Below are 20,932 nucleotides of genomic sequence, written 5' to 3'. Positions count from 1 at the left end.
ACCTGAAGACTTGAAAGACAGGATAATCTTAGAAAGAATTGGCGAAGAAACCCTCATCTCTGAAATCAGAACAGGACAATCAGGCTGGGTTTTTGTAAGCCTGGATTGAGACTAATTTGGTCAATTAAATTGAACACAAAAGCTGCAATGGAGATGATGGATTTGTGATAATGGACTTTTGTGGAGTGATGACATTAGTCCAGGTTTAAGAGGATTTCTCTGTGAATGCCACAGGCAATGAAACTTGGGTGTGACTTTTTTTCCTGAGTGTTCTTACTAATGAGTTGGGAGTTCACACCTCTCTCCCATGAGCTTTCTGTGACAGCTTCTCTGGGGTTCCAGCCTCTCACCTCTGCCTTCAGTGCATGAGCAGCAAGTGAAGAAGCTGTTAACTGCAACACCTCCTGACTCTGAATGATGCTAAGCCCAGACTGATGTCTTTCCCAAACCAACCATGCAATGGAATAATCCATCCGCTGTCAGCAGAGACTGGGACATAGCTCAGAATTAATTGGCTGAAGCTCAAGCTAGATAAGCTCAAGATAATATTTATAGGTCAGAGGAAACAATTGAAAGGAACATCAAGCACGACACCAGCCTGCACAGCTGGTGGAATCTCTCTGCTCCGTGTTTCAAATCTCTCTCTGCTTTTGCAGGACAGGCCTGGTGGAGAGCAGTTCCCACAAACATTCACTTTGGGTGCCACTGGCCAAGTTCACACTCCTCACTTAATCTGTATTGTTCAAAGAGGTTTTGATTGCATGGATGCTTGGAAAATATCTGTCCTTTATGGAAATACTTGCCCATGCATCCTAGGAAAGAGGATTGTGCATAAATGTCATTCCCGATGGTGATATTGATGTCTGTCTACACTTCTATCTGTCTGCACAGATATACTGCAATCTGCCTTTCCCTCATGTGAAAAGAGCTGTGGATTGAGGGCTCACCACTGCAGTTCATGAGCACAGAGAGCTGATATTGGCAGTGCAGAAGGGTGTTACTTTTAGCAGTACACTTCTTTTTCACAGGGTAACTTGTATGGATGTACGTTGATGTTTGTTCAGTATGCCCAACTTCCAGCAGACATCTAAGGCATCTTCCCCAGGTGCCCTGAGCTGAAATGAGCCTGCATTTTGTGGTTTGATTAACCCTTTCTCTTTCCTCCCAAAGAAATCTGTAGCAGAGTGGTTAATAGGACATTATTGTATTTCAATGTATGTGAAAGCACTCTCTGCTACACTAGCACACTTCTTTGAGATGCTGAGAAGCCCATTACCAGAGATCATCCTTTAGGGATTCTACATCCAGCAAAAATAGCTCAGTTTGTGGATTACTCTGTATTTTGATGTTTAGGCATTGCAAAACAGAATTTTCTTTAGTAATCCACAACTGTCAGATGGAGATTCTGCTGTTCCACTGGCCCAAATCAGTGTCAAAGGTCTTTCACAAGGCAGGATAGATAGAAAAAAAAAAATAAAAATCAGCAGCAATATGCTTATAACCCCTCTGGGTTCAAATCCTATTTAGAAATAGTGAATACATGCAAATTTTGAGCCAGTTTTATGAATTATTCAAAACAGAAATTAGATTCAGACTTGCATTTGTACAATGAGAAAGCACAGATGAGAGATGGTTTCACATGTCCAATCAAAAATCGACCATTGCAGCTTGAATTTTGAATACTGATACCAAACCACTAATGAATAATTTGCAGATCAGGAATTTTTAAGTGAATAATTTTAAACAAATAAATTTGAGAAAATCAGACAAGTGGTTCATCTGCTTCTTTTGGAGCAGCTAATTCACCCATTCACTGCCTTCTGCAGCTCACTTGCAGTGATTTGGTTCTCAAAGCACCAAAAAGAAAATGCAAATTGAAATAAAAAGTGTGCTGGAAAAATTATAGGATATTACTGTGCCAATTCAGAGTGGCAGGGTTAGCAATAGGGTAGGAGGAAAGCATCTGTTAAACCTGCTAAAAATATAGCACCAGGTTCTCATAATCTGCACTAGGAAAATATTTTTAAGAAAAGAATAGTGCAGGGGGAAAAGATTTTTTCACTGAGAACCCTAAAGATCAAGTGATGGCCTAGAGTCAATCAACAACCAAAACAACTCAAGGGTGGAGCAACTTTTGGGTTGGACTGGGAGCTTGCAAAGTGGACATTTAAATGTGGGTTGAGAAAATAAAATATTCTGGGTCACTAAGAAGGCTCTGGGGTTTATTTTCTGGGGACAAGGGAAGTCCCAGGGCCGGTGTCCCCCCTGTTTTATGCCATAGGATGTGTGACAGGGGATGGTGAAGCCCCCTTCCCAGGCCATCTGTGGCTGCTTCTCCAATACATCTTTATAAACCCCACCATTAAAGGGCAAACATGCGCCTAATTTACATTTGGACTTTGTGTTCTTGTGTGGCTCCTGTTCCAAGGGGGGTTTGCACGCCGAGGACAGAATTTAGTTTAGTTTGGGGTTTACACTCTTTGGTGCTAATGAGATGTTATTCTACAGGTGTACAGCTAATTTCAAACTTTAACAGAGTTCCAAACTGCCTCAGTGAATTGATCCTGCACAGGGTTGCTCCCGTCAGGAAGACCTCTGCTTATGGTTGTGCCAATATTCATCCCTCATCCAGGCCTTCTAGTCTTCAGAAGTTCATTGAAACAGTAACTCGAGCAACAAATTCCTGGAAGCCCATCCAGTACTTTAGGTGAGTCCTATTAGTCCCATTTTGGAGATGGAGGAACAAGAAAAGAAAAGCTATGTCACCTAAATCACAGTAAGAACAGTTTTCAGAGCTAGGCTATAACTTAGGAACAGGTAGATTTCAATTTTGTGGGTAAATAATTAAACCAGGCCTTCCTTTTCTGCTGGAGCTAATCTGAGAAAAATGAGTGCCTTCCCTTTAAAAGGTTTCTAAGCATATATGCAAAGAAGAATTTATGACCTACAATTTATGTAAAGAATTTCCTTTTCATAAATCAATTTATTAAAGCTCTGGAGAAGCTTCCAAAGGCTGTGATCCAGCAGTGCACTTAAACATGACCATAACTTCAAACAAGCAAATTGTCCCATTGAAGTGCTCTCCTGGGCTGGGGCCAAAGAAAGTGCAGTTCTTCCCTGGAGTCAAGGTTCAGATGTAAAATGGGGGAAAATAATTTCTCTGAAGTTTAATAAATTACATAATCATGGCAAAGCTCTGCCAGCCTCCCACATTAATACCTCAAGCTAATAAGAAGTGGCCTCAGGGAGATTATTGCCTCCTCATTGATACACTGAGATGAAATGTTAGACTTCATCTGGAGGACGCGGTGTTGCTGACTTTTCCCAGATTTGGCAGATTCCCCCATCAATTCAAAGTGAATCTTTGAAGGAGCCAGCTCTGGTACTAGCAACACCCCTGGGGCATGAGCTTCCTTTTGTTCAGACTTCTAAGGATTATCCTTAAACCAGTAGAAATCAGCGTGGCGGTATTTCAAGGATTTGGAGTATTTTGCAATGTTTTGTAGTAGTGAAGACACTTTGCCAAGAGGACTTTTCACACCTTCTCCTGGACTCCTACACTGGTAAATATTTGGGAGCCAGAACTGAACATACTGTTACACACTGCTGGCAGCCTGGCCGAGGAGCTCCGCCAGGGACAGCTCCTCTAATCTGCTGAAAACTGGTGTGCCCAGGTCATGGGCAGAGCAGGCTGAGGTGGCTGGACCTTGTGCTAGCTGGGAGTGTGGAATGTGGGAATCCTTAAATATCATTTAATGTGGCAAAAAATAGTGCAATTAATCCTTAAAGGTAAGCTCATCTCTCCACAGCAAAAAAGATCCTTTAAGCCAGTAATAAACAGATAGACTATAGTAAAGCTATGAAATGCAAGGTAGTTAATAAATGACACGGTTATGAAAGTTTCTTTTTAGTTGTACCAAGAGGAGGAATTGTGGGAATCCTTAAAATCAGAGGGTTTTGGGAAAGCTTCAAAAGGCAAGCCTCAGAAACAGCAGATTTGTGATTAGAGCTATAAAAGTTATATGAGAAGTAGAATGTAAGGACAAATAGAATATTGGTCTGTTTGGCTAGAATAACTCCCTAAAGTACAGAAAAGCATATCTAGCAAGGTATTAGGAAGTTCTAAGCTTAATAATGGAGCTCTGTGCATTGTATCTTAAGGCTTACAAGCAGGTATTGCACTTGAAATAAGCAAGCACTGGTTTACCAAAGGTACATGTGCTTATAGTGGTTGGACAGAACTACTGTCAATGTGCTTTTGCTTTGTGTGATTGGTCAAAAAACTTTTAAAGTAAGTTAAAAGGTCTTGGTCTGCTGCCTGGGATGTGAGCTGCTGGCATCTTCCCATTGTCCCGTGTAATGAGACTGATGCTGGAAAATAAAACAGCTCAAGGTGCATTCCTCAGCAGTCCCATCCCATTCGTGATTTTGTACATAAACCCAAAGCCAGCAATAGAATGAGATGTTGAATGCCAAAGGAAAGGGAGAATTCCTGGGGATGGGAAGGGGATGTGCCTCAGATTAGCAGGGCGACACATCCACATCACCGCTGACAGCATTGCTGCTTGCTTTGGGTCCTGGGGATGCACAGTTACACATCCAAACCTCCTTTGGGCTCTGCCTAGGGTTGATGCTCAGAATCAGAGTGACAGCTGTCATTTCACAGATGCAAAGCTGCCAAGCTTAACAGCCCTTTCCCACCCACTGCAAAATCCAACACGAGAAACGTTGTAGTTCCAAAATGATACTCACATCCACAATGAGGAAGTCCAGCCAGCACCAGGTGTTGGTGAAATACTTCTTGAAGCCATAAGCCACCCACTTGAGGAGCATCTCCAGAACAAAGATGTAAGTGAATACTTTGTCAGCATATTCCAGCATGGTTTTTATGTTTTTTCGATCTTCAAGGTAAATATCTTCAAAGGCCTGGAAGAACAAAGGCTTGGTTAATAACTGCTCCTGAGCCCTGTTGGAAAGCATGGGTGTTGCACTGCAGGTCTGTATTTGATAAATTATCACGTACAGTCTGTGATTTTAACATTACAATTAAAAAGAGTGTTCAGGCACAAATAGGACTGACCCTGACCTGAGAGATCTGTTCAGCTTTTCCCTGCAATGGACACAGCTATCTCCCTCCAGTCTCTACTGGCTGTACTGGCTGGACAACCTTTCAGTGCAGGAAGAGCTTCTGCACCCTGAATTTGGAATGTGAACCCACAAGCAGAGTGCCACTCCAAAATGCCCAGATTCATCCTGCCTCATCTCCTGTTGGCTGTGCCAATGCTACCCAGGCACCTCAGATGTCCCAGGACACAGGATGTCTATATTTAGGAGGCAGAATATGACCCTTGCATTTAGCCAAATAGATCTTATTGCTAATGATGACAAATTGGGTTATTAACCTGCCTGTGTTATGGAGTACTGGAGTTCCCTGGCTTCTGTTCAGCCATCACATTTCAGGTGGCTGCAGCTCTCTGCCTCAAGAAATGCTCATTATTATTCACTTAGCAGAACAATAATGTTTTAAAGGTCAAGGTATCTATCTCCCCATCTCATCTGTCTCTCCAAATAATCTCATGCAGAGCATTATGAAAAGAGTTTCAGTGTCTGTATCAAATATGAGGAACTGAATAACCCCTTTAAAATATTTAAGATCTAAACCAATAAGCTTCCCAAAAGAAAGAAAATAAAGATGTCTCATAATTTAGCCTTCACTTTATAACATAAGTCAAATAAAAGGCAGGATCCTGGTGTCAGGTTTGCCAATATGCAGCCTGTTTTGGGGCTTCTAAGTCAAATTATGGTCTGCTTCCCCAGCTACTTTTGCTGTTACACAAGCTGCTCCCAAGTCCCTATAACCTGGATAACCCAAGCTGTGACATATTACTCTCATCCCATCATGTGACCCAGAGCACTTGGCAGCAAGAAACATAATTTGAGAGGGTCTGTGCTAATCATCTGAATTATCTGCATTTACATATTTCCAGATCTGTAGCTACTTTCTGAGAAGCTTCAAAAAGTTAGCAAACACCCAGTGCCTGGAGATACAAGAAGTGTGGTACTTGTCACTCAGGCAGTCACACTGCTCTTTTGCCTGCCAGGGAACAGTAATTAAACTGACAAGAAAGCTTTGGCAGCCTGTGCCAAAGCTTGTCCATTTGTCCCCACACTTTGGGGTGACGTTTTCGCTGCAACCCTGTCTCCTATCTTGCCTTCAAAAATGATATTTCAAGGGTGTGAAAGAGCTGCTGGAGAAAGCCTGAAAACAATGCACAGATTGGAGTTTATCACTTCTCTTAGGGGCTCACTCACTTTGTCAGATGACTTGCTGTACTTTGTAATTACTGCAAAAATAACAACAAACCATTTAAAGTGATTTCCTCCTCTCCCTCCTTTGCTCTCCCTACTTTCTACTAACTTGTCCAAAAGTACATTGTGTTTTGTCTACTAAAAGCACACTGTCAGTCAGGAAGCAGCTTATTAAGGGATGAAAAATGTGCTACCTGGACACTTCTGTACTTCTGGACAAGCTATGGATATTACCCAAATGACAAAATTCTGGTGCTTTGCATTTTTTCATGGTGACAACAGATGAAACCTCTCTCATATAAAATATCAAGAAGGGTTTTTTTTTTTCTGCTTTGCTTTGTGTGTTAAAAAAAGATTTAAGCAGGATACCTGCAGTGTTATCCAAAATTACTATTAAAAAGTAGGCTTCCAGTTTGGGTGCTTATGGCTTAAAATCTTAAGAAAGGTTTTTGGATCTTCTGCAGTAAGCTGAAGATATATTTTATTGGTTTAACCACATACATACATACATACATATATATATATATATATATATATATATATATATAGGCTTAAAGATATATATAGGTCTTCTCCATTAAGAACTTAGGGTGTCCTAGAGATGCAGCCAGATGAGCTCAGTTTTTGGAAGAGAGCAACCTGGAACACCAGGAAAAAAAAATTGTGTGTTGCCTCCAACATCTCCAGTCCAAATACTGAAGCACGGTGCTGATATGTGAGAAAATGCAGGATAATTTGCCCTTATACAGAACTGCATTGGCTAAATTGAAAGCTGCAAAAACTAAATGAATGCATGCAATTTAAATTAAATGAGCTTTATATTGCAGTCTTTAGTTATCTAAGGCACTTTTAATTACATATGTAAGGAAGTGTATTCATCTAAAGCATATTATAGCAAGAGACATTCCCCCTCTAAAATGTATTCAAAAATTAACATTCTGATGCTCAAGCTGGTGCAAAAACTGTCAGAGTCCATTCATTTCAGCAAAGCTGTGACAATTTTCAGAAGCCTACTATTTACCCAAGTTTTTCAGCCTCCTATTTTTCATAATAAAATAAAACCCCCTGGGTGACATTTCAGCCCATCCCTGGTGGACCAGGAGAACAGTCCATCTCTTTGCTTTTTTGCATCAACATTTATGCATTTCCACCGTCACCTCTCCCTTCAGAGACTTTCTCTGAGCTACATAAACTCAGCCCTTCTGTGTTTTTTCCTCTTTTTTTAGGCCACTGATAATTTGTGTTGCTCTTCTCTGGAGCTTCTTCAATTAGCCCATGTCTTTCCCAAAGTGCAGCGCCCAGAGCTGAAGCCAGTGCTCCAGCTGAGGCCTCCTTGATGCCAACTGGAGTGGAAGAACAGGATAATTTATACAGCCCAGTGGGGTGGTGGGCTTTTGTGCAGAGCTGTGATGGAGTTTATTCTGTTTGTTGCCTGATCCCTCTCCAGTTCTTTTTCAGTAAATCTGCTCCCTTACAGACATCCTTCATCACACCTTCCTATTGTGATTATTCCTGGTGAGGGGAAGCAGGCACTTTTCTAAGGTGATGCTTGCCTTACTGCTTAAGGCAGATTCACCCACTTGGCTGGAGTCAATCCTGACCTCTGGAAATGCATGGATAACCTGTCCAAACATGGCACTGCCTGCAAATTTAATAAGTGTGTGTCTTACTCCATCACAAAGGAGATGACTGGTGACCACCAGACTAAAGCCTGGGGAACTCTCGATACACATCTCTGCTCTAGGTCAAGATAAAAACCTGGGAGAAATCCCACCAACCCCAGGGACATTCCTGACATGCAAAAGAGAAATATAACTACATCCCTGTGAAGAGCCAGGGCTGAAAATACACAGAGGATAATTCCAGAAAGCAGTGGGATCTCAGGAGGAGAGGATCCCCTATCAGAGTCCTGGGCAATTACAAACCAGTGTCCATAGACACACGTTCACCTGGGCACAACAGGATTTGTGCAGGGAAGGTATTGAGTGTTAACCTAAGGTGCATTCAAAACAGGAATACAGGCACCCACTAGCTCCATGGGTAGCACTGATTCACTGCCCTCTGTGTCTTTTATAATTTTGATTTGCTGGTTACAGAAAGTGCTAAAAAAAAAAAAATTAAAAAAGGAGAAGAAAAGGAAAAAAACAAAGCCATCCCTGGAGCAAAATGCAAGCCTCCAGATGGGAACTCTCATGGAGAAGCAGCTATGGGATGTTGAAGCAGCAGTGCTGGCAAACTTCCTCACACAGGCTTCCTGAAGGATTTTCTTTTCAAAACATGTGCAAGTCAGAATTTTATGTCACAGCAGAAGAAAATTCCCCACCATATGGTGATGGCAGGTGAAATCAGAAAAGCTGACAATCTGTTTTAGCCCCAGACTAAATGCTTTGCTTTGCGAAATGACCACTAAGGGTTCATAAGATCTTAGAGAGAGCTAAACTGGAGAACACTGGAGACCCATGTCCACTTTTAAACAGTTAGGAAATGCTGTCACATTTACCAGGGCTCCACTGCTCAGCAGGATCATGAAGATGATGAATGTTTCAAACCAGTTGTGCTCCACGATTCTGTAGCAGGTCTTTCGCAGCCTCCACCAAATTTTGCCTGGAAATTTTGTGATGTCCACTGAACAGCATGGGAAGAATCTCACACAGACTGTAAGAAATAAAACAAAAACAAAGGAATTGTTAGAAAAAGCCCATTTAGTTCTTGAAGCTGCAATAATAGGCTGCTAAGGAAAATTACTTTTAGCAATAGACTGCTGCACAGTGTCTTTCCTTCCTCTTGCTTCTCACAAAACCTCTCTGCTCTGCCTTCCATTTCCCTCTCTCACTCCTCTATTAAAAAACATGCAAAATCACTTAAAATGTGTCCCAGGGAGTTCTCCCAATGATTTCTGTGATACAGAATATATTGGCCATGAGTCACCAGTGCCCTAGGTCATTCAAAATGTGTTAACAGAGCTCAGGCAGCACTTCTGATCAGGACTAATAACTCTGGGAGGTTATTAGTGATAGCTTCCACATCCTTTTGAATGGAGGAAGGTTATTTTCTTGCTAGTACAATACCACTGGAATTACTGATTAAAAGTGGCAATCTGATGAAAGAGAGATGATGAGAGGAGGTGCTACAGTGCAGATGGGACCAATGTGCATAAGAGACTCAGGCAGCAAAAGCAGTAGCAGATTTTGATCTCTTGGACTCTCATTAGCTTAAATAAGGCATTAGAACAATCTTGGAATTATACTGAGGCAGTTAAATCCCCTTTGATGTCACAGAAATTTAGATATCTGCTCCATAGCAGGATCCCCAATGATGCTTTGTAGCACTTTCTGACCTCAGTGACAAATAGTGTGTGATAGCTGAGTGCTGTGCTGGTAATGGGGCCCACATAAGGATTTCTGATAGGCAAGACCATGGCCATTTTTAGTTTCCTTAGCAACACTCATTTGTTGTAGCAAAAAGATATTGTCATTGGTAACAGACAGATCCATCTCTCCCACTTCAAAAACACCATGTGCATTTCCTTGTGCTGGGCAAGGACTTAAAATGGTGTGAGAGGACCCTGGGAGCCAGGAATTGTCCTGGCCAGTCAGTCTCCAAGTCAGATAATCTGACTCAAATGTCACATTTGCTGATGAGAATGACCCTCAAGAACTATTTTATTTTCAAAAAGCAAGCTTCTTACCTTACATTTATTCCATGTGTTCTACAGGAAGAGACTTAACTATGCAGGTTTATTGGCCTCATCATGAGAAAAAAAGCCACAGGCCAACTGCTTCTATAGCTGGAAGGTGGCCAAAGTCACCAACATGTCTTGAAACACACAGCCAGTGGCCAGAAGTGACAAGGGAGGATGGCTGTCTTACCACGGTGATGCAATGCAGTGTTTTTGTGAGTGGAAATAATATTTAGGGGAGGCAGCTTGGGGAGAAAAGAGGGTGAGTGCCAAGGTGACAGAGAGAGCAGAGGCTGCTAATTCAAGGTGGCACAACTGAAGTGCCTGAGCTGCCTGGATATGGAAGGAGATCAAGTGCAGCTCCTGGGATGTCAGAATTCCCAAGCTGGAAGTGGGGCTGTGCTGGCACAGGGCTCTGCCAGGAGGAAGAGAACTGCTAAGTCTACTGTGGTGCTCCTGGCATTTTCTGTGAGTTTGTTTTGTCCCAGATCCCTCCTGTGCAGCAGCAGAACTGTGGGGTCCTTCATGGAGGAACTACCCCCAGAACTTTTCCCCTCACATTTCGGAGATTTTGGTTGGGTGTGGGCTCTTGGCTGTGGTAGGTTTTGGTGTGGGACTAAAAGGACAATAAACCATTTATGTAAAGGCAATCATAGCACAAAACTACTCGATCTCTAAATGCCTGCATCACACAGACCCACAGCATCTCCCAGTTTACCACTGCATTCTGGAACTCAGAGAAATTCTGCATTCTGGAACTCAGAGAAATTCTGGGCTCAGTCGGAATACACTAAATTTTTCAAACTTTTTTCGAAAGGCATAATCCTGTGAGAAGATGGAGATGTAAGAACCAGCTCTCTATCCCTTTGTAGGTCAGGTACCACTTCAGCAAAGGCAAGAATTATCCTTCTAAGCACTTCAATCCCAAACACTAAAGAATCAAGGCGAGCGATAAAAGGACATCATATTAGTCACTACTTTTTGTTAAAACCAGTACAATGCTCACAGCTGGCAGTGCATGTGGGTTTGGGTGTATTTTAGGAAGTAGGTACACAGAACAGACTTCACAAAGGAGATTCTCTGCTGAGAGAGGTCCATCAGGAGAATCCCACCAGCACAACATGACCGAGGGCACTATCAGCTGCACCTCAGCAGTGCTGCCAGAAAACTCTTGCACTGCTTCTCATCCCACAGCCCACATGGTCATCAACACTTTCCAGGTGTCTGGCTCACTCTCTGGGCTTATAATTCAGGGAGACTGCCCACCTCATTGTCACCCCAGCTTTGAATCAGGAAGATCAAAGGCTTGGGCTGAAATCCCTCACTTATCAAATGAATACTTCATGAGCAGGTTATCCACTCTGTAAGTGTGGATTTTATGTGTTAAGCAGAACTCCCCCTTTGTACTGGAAGTAGCCACTGCTTGCAGTAGAATTAACTGTCCTTGCATCTCTCTCCTTCCCAAAACCAATTCCAATTTGGGGAAAAAAATCAGCTTTTTTCTTACATAAAACATTTACACATAAACACTTTGCTCTTTTTTCATAAATTTCTACCTAGATGGTTACTTGGCTTTTTTATCTCTGAGACAAATGCTTAGGTCCAGCCAGTAACAGGCATGACATGCTCTGCCATGCTCCTGCAGAGTAGAAATGCTCTGTAAATACTGTTGGAAAAGGTTAGAATCTCCCAGGAAGTGGTTTTCCCCGCTGTAGGAAAATTGGCTGAATCATTCCCTGGAGGAGTTCCACTACACAGGGAGCCTACATGATTACCTGAGCCCAGGCACAGCTAAAATTAGGGATCACCTTCATATTAGAAACTAATGAGCAGGCACTGTGGGATCCAAAGTCACTTCATTCTGATGGGAAATACGTACAACACAGTTAAACCAGGCTATTACTGATTTAGTTGGCTTCCATCTGATAGTCTGCAAGTACAGAGAGGTATTTTTAAAGACAGAAAGCCAGGTAGCACCACTATTTTTTTTTTTAATGCTCTTTGATTGCTTTCATGCAATTTCAGTCTGAAAAAAGAGTCCTAGTTACTGACAGTAATACCTTGAAAAATCCAAAATAGCTTATCAGATGAGTCAGCCTAAAATCACAGTGCTATTAAATCCCATGCTTTTGATTGGGCCCAATTCAGAAATGTTTAGACCAGATTCTGCTACAATTGCTAATGTCAAGCAGTACTTCCGTGAATAATTGTGCTGTCTGCAATTCAGATGAAATGCTGCTTTTAGCTATTCACAAAGAGAAAAAGGAAAGAAGAAGAAGAAAAAAAAAACCTGACCCAAAACAGGTCTTTTAATGAATTAGTAGAAACCTGTTTCTATTTAAATTTTGTGATTTTCCTTCCTGGCTGTGCTTTCATGCACAGTTTTCTGGACTCTTTCTAATGCTGGTAGCCTACTGCTCTGATCATCTTGACCTAAGCTTACATGTTGAGTTAGAAACTTCACTTAACCAAACAGAAAAAGTTTACTTGACCTTGGTCTATAGTCTAACGCTTTGTTGTTTTGGTTTTTTTTTTCCCATTTCTGTGAAATCAAAATATCAAAATAATTTTGATGCATCTGAGGCATGACCTGGAGAGGGTCTGAGCAATCCTAACTCCAGCTGTTCCTATAATAAGGCAGGTGGTCAGCAAAGCCCAGCTTTGGTGCACTTTTATCCACACGAAGGAGAACATTCATTAACACCTTTCATCACAGCAAGTGTCCAGGCAGGAATAAAACCTCTGGCATTTCTTATGACAGTTACTCATCTTGCCTGGTCCAACAGATTTGTGCTGTCTCACTGAAGTCAGTGCTGGGAGGGAATTGGTTGTCCAGAAGGCTCTGACCACCTTGTGATTTTGCCAGGGCTTAGTTTTACCACTGTAATTCATGTTGGGCAGCACTGTTTTTGAGAGCAAACGGACTCATTTCCACCATGGTCTTTTGGTTGGTAGATTACTGCTCATCAGAACACAGAACAGTGGAAGAAGTCCCCCCATGGGGTTGAATTATTTACTGGTAAATCTGTGAAGCTTTTCTGAGCTGCATCTGTGGTCATGTTGTCCAAGAAGAATGTCTGTTTTCAATTGACATTCTGGTATTTCATACCATTTCTCATAAAACAGAGGCCTATTTACCAAGAAACCTTTCCAAATGCACTAATACCCCATGATATTATTTACTTTTTGGTCATATTTCATAAAAAGGGAAATAGTCCCTTCAGTCATTAGGGTGTCCTATAGCACAAACTGAAGATTAAAAAAAAAAAAAAAGGAGAAGGAATTTAATATACAATGCATTCTATGCATTCTGTGTAAATATCCTTTTTGTTCCATATTCACATTTTCTAGCCTGGTGCACTCTAATCATGGAGCTCTTAGATTTGATTGCATTACCTTGGTGCATTGGGGAAAAAAAAATCTCTTTATAAATGTGGGAGTTATACTGCAAAACCTTCCTCCTCAATGCCTGACAGCCAAGCCTACTGATTTTAGGCTTATGGGCAAAGAATTTATAAATCCACTACTTGTTCACACCAATGTATATACTTAAATTTTCATAAAATTATTATTTTAGCTTTGGAGGGATCGGGCTGCTGGTTCTCTCAATAAACCAGGAACACCAATTCATTTTTACCATTCTGTTGTCCAGCAAGTGTGGTACCTTGTGTTCAAACCACAGCAATTTTGTGAGTGCCTTTACACAAGGGCTCTCAATTATTGGGACATTCATTTTTAGAACAAAACAGTATTTTTCTTAGCTTTGAACGCTGGTTACAGCATTGCTCAGTTTGACACAAAATACAACTTCCTAACCATGAAGTCAAGCAGGCAGGTATTCATAACATGGGTTTTATATATATATATTTATATATATATGCCAAGCTGGGTTTCTAATACCAGTCTGGCTACCAGGGTGTGCACAAATAAGAGAGAAAACCCAACTGTACCCTCTTTGAAAGACCCCAACTCTCTCCCCATGCTGGAGGGAACATTATCTCAGCAGACTCTTCTTATTTAACCCTTTCCTCATCTCCTGGCCCCACTACTAATTCACCCAGGGGAATTGGAATGGGATGACCTTTAAGGTCCTTTGCAACCTGAAGCATTCCATGATTCTGTGACTGCACAGCTGGGTTTTACATTATAAAAGAGAGATTAACCATCACTGTCTCCAGCGTCTGGGTACCTGAAACACATCAGGAGAGCTGAAATTTTACTTGTTTGATACAACTCTGGGCTGCCAAGAGGGCATCTGACAAAACCACAGCTCAGTGTTTTACCCTTCCAAGGGTTTAACAAAGGTACATTTCCTGTTTATCTTCTGCTACTCTCCTCAAAACACATCATCAAGGAGTGTGACACCTTGGAGCAAAGGCAGTGGGCAGCCTGGCCTACTACTGGTGTCATCTGTGCTTTGAGTGAGGGGGTGGATGAGTTTTAAATCTAGAGGTCCTGTCCAACCCGTATTAATTTAATTCTGGATGCATAATAGGGCTGCAAGAGTCTTATGGTGCCTGAAAATTGTGTACAACATAATGCCAGCAGGCTGTTCCTGGTGGAAAAGCACAGAGTAGCTCAGGTATGACAGACAGAGAGAAGTGATACTTTAAAACTTGGGTTTGTTCCATGATTTTTTCCTAGAATGCCATTGAGCACATTTTGTTGAGTTTGGCTTGGTTTTACTCAGCCTTTAAAACTCATCTAGTGGCAGTCCCTGTAGCTCTGTTTAGACTTATTCCATTTAATGGTCTATTCTTTTCTTCTCTTCCCTTTCCTGTTTCTAAACAGCCACTATCCGCGGTTGGGAAGGGCAGGACACAGATCCCACCACTAATCAGACCAACTTCACTTGGGCACGCGGCATTTTCCAGCTGACATTTGGGCGTTTTAGGAGCGATAACAGCTCCTCCCATGGTCACATGGAAAGATGGTTCTGGGCGTCCTTGGTGTCACGGGTTGCGGCCAACCCCGCGCTGAGCGAGGTTGCTCATTCCCTCATGACCCTCTGGTGATATTCCCTTGAAACCTCTGCCAGCGGGGAATTACGCCTAAGGACTTGGTGGAATCTTTCTCCTATTAGGGTCTGGGAGAGAGGAGCGCACTGTGGCCCGAGGGCTCTCTTTGGATGACCTTCTGTGAGACACAGAAGATAATGTCCAAAGAGGGAGCAAATTTTGCTGCAGAGAACACATACCGATGGAGGTAACAGGACTGGAGTGTTGCAAGGCATCTGGAGGAAAAAATACCCAAATAGCTGGCATTGGATAAATGTTCCTTTCCCATCAACCAGAAATGGTCTCTCCATTTCTATCAGGTTCTTCCCAGCAATACTTGCTCGCTGCCAGGGCTGTGACCCTACCTTGCCTTCACATTTCCTGACCCAAGAATGTTCCCTGTTGACCCTAATCAAAGCTATTTTGAGATGATAACACATTAACAAGTCTCCCCAAGAAAAACGACCCATGGCTTATCTGGGTCACCCAACTCCCGGAAAACTGTGACCTCAGCAAACTTTCAGCAACTATTTCAAGAACAAGCATTATCTTTGTTGCCTTTGTTATCTGAAAAAAAGGGGCCTGAATCTGGAACATATTTGTTCAGGACATAACCTATGCTGGATGCGTTGAGAAATGTCATAGTTTGAATTTAGATAGCTACAGAAGTTAAGAAATTAACCCTTCCCCTCTCCCTCTTCTTTGTCACATAATCTCCTTCTTTCACAAATATTAACTTTCATACTCCCAAATGTACCAAATATTGTTGTATCTCTTTATAAAAAGTCAGTAAAGGCAGCACTAGATAAACCTGCCCAGTGCATGCCCTTCAATATTTTCATTTTAGTAGTTTAAAGCCTAGTCATCTCAGCTAATTAGACTGCTGTTAGTTGGCTTACTTGGTTTTTAACTAGGCTGAAGTGACAGCTGCATGAGGTTTAATTGCAATAATAAGTTTGGGCAAAAATATTGGAAATATTTAATAGCAGTTGATTATAGGAAAACACTTTGTTTCCCTGCATAAATTAAACCTAATGTTAACGTCGTTGATGTAAGAATCATTTGGACTTTCAGTTTATGGCAACTTGACTCGTAATTTTATGAGTTAATAATCACATTGTGTTTGTGCATTTTTGCCAAATCCACGAGCAATGTGACCACATTTAGCCAAAACAGTAAAGTCTGAAAAACGTGCATGGAAAATATGTGCTGCACAGGAAAGGAGAGTAGATGTGTTGAGGAGGATGTCACCTGCACCTGCAGGACAGGAGAGCAGGCTCTCCTTCAATTCCCATTTAGAGCTCGAGGCTCAGCTGGCTGCATCCTGGGACAAGAGAAAAACACCTTGACCTGCACAGGTACTGGTGAGGAACTAAGAGAGATTAGGAGTAAGAAAAAAAATGCAGGACCAGGGGTGCTCAGGAGGAATGGTGCAGGAGCCAGAACCTGGGTGGAAGTAACCCAAGGCAAGCTTGGGGTTCAGCCCACAGTGCCTTTGCTTCTGCATTTTTCTGCTGCCAGGATGATCAGCAGCCTTCAAAGCTGGTTAAATACTTCCAGGGATCCATCCAGAAGAGCCCTGCTTGCTACCCTGCATCCCACAGACAGCACTGAGGAAGATCTGACAAACGGGGTTGGTTCCACTGTGGTCCTGCACTGAGGAATTTCAGGTAGGTCTGGTTATTTTAAGAGGGATCAAATTACTGAGTGCTGCTGCTCTGGGAAAGAGTTGTGTGGTGTCTGCTTCATTTCTTTTTAAAAAACTGGATGGTGGTCATGGCCAACCACAGTTTCAGAATTTGTAAAGTGGCATCTGAACAGCCTTGATCTCACAGCACTGGCTTGTTTAGGCATCTATAACATAATCACTTTGCAGGGCACAACAGAGATTGCTGCTCACTAGCCCCATTAAGAAATTTATTGTGAAAGAATGAAAACACCAGATCTAATTTCGAAACGTTATTGCATGGGCCTGAATAATTACACCATGCTTTCTTCTGTCAACTGCATTAATTTTTGGCTACTGCTTTTAAGCAGAGCTGCCAAAAAAATGTTTAGATCCTAGGGACATTTGTAAGCCCTGCAGGGCTCCCTTACCTCATTCAATCATCTTTCTCATAGATATAGAGATGCACATTTTTGCTGACTTCAGGGGCATTCATATACCCAGCAAATCATCTCTGTCTGATCCCATCTGAGCTGCTCTGTTTTTGTTTATAATAATGCTTGAATTTTCAAGGGACTATTCTTACATTCAGCTAACCCTGTTTTTCCCAACCCAGATTTATAGGAAAACAAAAAAATTGATGGAGATGATAATATTTGGAATAGAACTCACTCTGAGAAGAAATAACTTAGGATGCTATTTACTTTATATATTTATTTTAACATAGATCTTCTGATGTAGCTGGGTTTTACATCTGTGTTTTGGAGCAGGCTGGTGTTAAAATATTACTAAAATTATGGTGAATTTCAGTATTAAAAGAGATATGTAAATGTGGTCTGTTGTTATCTAAGATAATTATGTTAAATGCCCTTTGCATAGCAGTTCTCTGACTAGATGAAATTTACTGGATGTGCTAATCTTGGCACCCTTTAAAATAAATGGAAGAGAGTCCCTGAGACTCATGAACCCTCCATACAGATTCTGTGAACTGCCTGGTATTTAAGCAATGGAAACATTCTGATCTGGTCAGTTCTTTACCAAATTTGATCATGCACACATATTGGAAGGCAGAAATCTCCACTGGCCAAATGACAAAAATCAGCATTCAAAAAACAAAGAAAGAAACAAACCACTCTTTATGGGACAAATTATGATTTTAAAAGCCTAAGACTTTAGAAGCTGTGGAGCATTTTAGAGCGTGCTCTTGGCTTATCTCACCTTGGAAATCCAGACTAATTGTCACAAGGGATTTTGGGTGTGTGTTTGGAGCATTATAGTGCCTAAGAAACAAAGTGCATCCAGTGAAATACTACTGCAAGCAACCAGAGCAACATGGTGAGAAGCTTGGGAGATGTTCAGTAAGAGAAAAGAAGGTTTCTTGCCCCAGCATTGCAGTGAAACGTGCAGGCTCTTACCTTCAGGGAAGCAATCTTCAGGCTCCATCAGCTCCTCAGCAAACTCGGGGATCTGCTCCAGCAGTTCTGCAGGATTTGTCAAATCCACTGTGCTGCCTTCAGAAAGACTGATTTCATCAAGCTTGTTGTCAACAAGAGCAAAGATGTGGAAAACAAATTGATCAGTTGCCCTGAAGGAAGTAGCTGAGTTGTCATTCCACTAACCAGCACCCCAGCTGAAGCCACCACAACAGAGACACTGCCATGCACTTCCCAAGGTGCCACTCCTTGGTGACAGCTCTGCCTACCCTGAGAAAAGGGACTGACCCATCAACAAGAACTTAACACACAGAACTTATTTTTTGAAACAACAGAGAAGCAAACCACAGAAAGAGAGTGCACAGCCATTTAATAATAATCACAGAACCTCAGAATGATTTGGGTTGGAAGGGATCTTCAAGATCATCCAGTTCCAGCCCCCCTGCCATGGGCAGGGACGCCTTCCACTAGACCAGGTTGCTCTGGTTAATGGTAGGTGGAACCTTGGAATGATGGACTTCATCTGTTTGACATCCTGAAGGCTCATACCTTTGGGTGGGGGCTACCAGAAGTGTGACCTATTTCCTGAAATGCTGAAGGATGAATTGGATGACCTGCCTTGGGTTCCTGTCTTTTGGGCCTCATTCCTGAGGTTCCTCACCCACAGCTGGTGGGTGAAATCTTCACATGCTCACTCAGGACCATGCTCTGCTCCTGATGACAGCCTCTCCTCCAGCATCCAGCCACAGGAAGCTAAAGTACAAATATGTTGAGAGGGATCTTCCTCCTGTGTCATCCCATGTCTAACTTGTTCTCAGCACATGACATGGCCCCTTGCCTTTCTGTCACACCATTCTGATCTCCAGGTGATGTAGGAGAAGGGGCACATGGCTTTTGGAAATGTCTCAAGGGCTCTACCACTTGCCTGAAATATTTGACACCATCATCTTAGGTGCATTGTTTAAATTCAGTGTTTCTCAGATCCTCCTCTGCAAAATGGGGCAAGAACATTCCCACTCCCTGAAGCATTGGTTGTCTCATCTATTTAGAGCAGGAACTCTCAAGAAGATCTGGGTAAAAAAAATTCTGGGGAACATATTATTTTAAAAATCTGTTTTGAAGGCTGAACTAGTGATTAAAAGACATATGATACACTATTCAGTAAGTCATCCAAATATGAAATGGAAATTTCATTTCAGGTTAAACTTTCCTTTAACAGAATCAAGACACTTTCTTTAGACAAAAAGAGGAAATGTCTCCTCCCTGTTTTATTTGCTAGCTAAAATAAAGGATTTCTATTTTGTGTTAATCCTAAATTAAATTTTACTTTATTTACTTTTAAATTTTACAAGCTAAATATCTTGGTCACTAACGTGAAAGACCTGATATTTGCCCAGTCCTGCTCACAGTTTGTTTCTGGATGTATTAGAGCATTATCTGGTATAAGTGGGCAATATCAAAGCTGGTATCGTCTATGGGTCATGGCAATGACAAATAGCTCCAAGCAGGAGAGATGTGTCATTTGTGAACTGGTTTGCTCCGTTCTCTGAGTTCCCACTTAAAAGTTTTTGTGCTTTATCTTGCAATACTATTGCCTTCATTTTAAAAAATGAGGGCAATAATACTTACCCACGCTTTTAAACAGCCTGTGAGATAGTTATATGAGAGATGGCACGTACAGATAAAGTATTATTTTCATAAGCATGATGGTGATGGAGTAAGAGACTAGGCACAGCTTTATATATTTATTATTAATGTGAAAATGGGTCCTCTGTTTTCCAGCATACGCAGTCAATGCAAAATTTATAGCTGAATTCAGAGAAATGCTGAACCTGGGGTAAAATGGGCAAGACTGAACATTCCAGCAGCGCTCGCAAGCGGGGGTGGAAGCTACTTGTTTGCAATTAGCTGCAGCATCCAGAAGGTCATAGTCTTGGCTAGGGTTTTTAATGCTGTACGCAAAAGACCTGCAAACAATTGAGAAGGGACCTTTTAAAAAGAGAGATCCGAAAGAACAGAACAGGTCCAAGATATGGATAAAGCTTCTGAAAAGCCATATTCAGAATGCAGCTGTCGTATAGAGCCCATTTCCTACAGACTCACAACAGTGTATGATGGTGGAAAAAAATGTCATACCAAGTTCTAGCACAGTCAGAACTTTATGATACTGTTCATTAGGGAATGCATTTAGTCATTATGTGTTCTGTTATGAAGATGTCAAAACAGAGATCACTGAAATAGTCCTAAATCATATGCAGCTGTAGGATGTAGAAAATAGGGGTTCCAATGAGAAGAGAAGCTTTGTTGGGTATAATTCTTACCAATAGCCAGAAATCAAAGAAAACTGTGAGAGCAATGTCAGCTTGATAACATTTTCAACTGCAGAGCTGGATTTAGCAGAGACAGGTTAGGAAAATCACAGAACAAAATACAATGAAATTATCATAGACTGTTTAGTTATTTATCAGGAGGAGTTTTCAGGAAATATTAGAATCCATCAGGGTCAAAGGGAGGTGGGGAACATGCAAGGCAAATAGACAGGTTTTCTTCTGAAAAGCCTTCAAAAAGAAGAGGAATAAATGAACATGAATTCAGAAAACTGTAGATTAAGGTTTGAGGGTCTGAACAGGGATTAGAAAAAGGAACCAGACATATGAGAGATAAGGAAAAGATTAGGGATGATTCTGGGAAGGAAGCAAAGGTTACTCTTTGTCGGAAAGGTTAAAGGGATTAAGAAGGTTTTCATGAACTCAGGGAAGAGTCAGGGACACAAGAGCCATTGATGACGGGAATGCAGCTAATCAAAATTCAGTTGTCTCAGAAAATAAACACTTCTTAAAATCATCCA

At 41.7% G+C, this 20,932-nt stretch overlaps 1 protein-coding gene across 6 annotated transcripts in view; it reads right to left on the bottom strand.

Annotated features, from left to right (window-relative positions):
* Positions 1-20,932, bottom strand: part of LOC119698372 (sodium channel protein type 5 subunit alpha-like) — a 215,350-nt gene that overhangs the window by 34,408 nt on the left and 160,010 nt on the right. For all 6 annotated transcript variants that reach the window (XM_038130203.1, XM_038130206.1, XM_038130207.1 and 3 more), the window contains 3 exons: positions 18,067-18,187; positions 8,810-8,964; positions 4,753-4,926 (listed from right to left, as the gene is read on the bottom strand). In XM_038130203.1, the coding sequence (XP_037986131.1) occupies positions 4,753-4,926; positions 8,810-8,964; positions 18,067-18,187 (450 nt within the window). The remainder of the gene's footprint in view (positions 1-4,752; positions 4,927-8,809; positions 8,965-18,066; positions 18,188-20,932) is intronic.

Source organism: Motacilla alba, chromosome 2 (genome assembly GCF_015832195.1).
Source record: "Motacilla alba alba isolate MOTALB_02 chromosome 2, Motacilla_alba_V1.0_pri, whole genome shotgun sequence".
Taxonomy (NCBI): Eukaryota; Metazoa; Chordata; class Aves; order Passeriformes; family Motacillidae; genus Motacilla; species Motacilla alba.
This window is presented reverse-complemented; position numbering and strand designations above follow the sequence as displayed.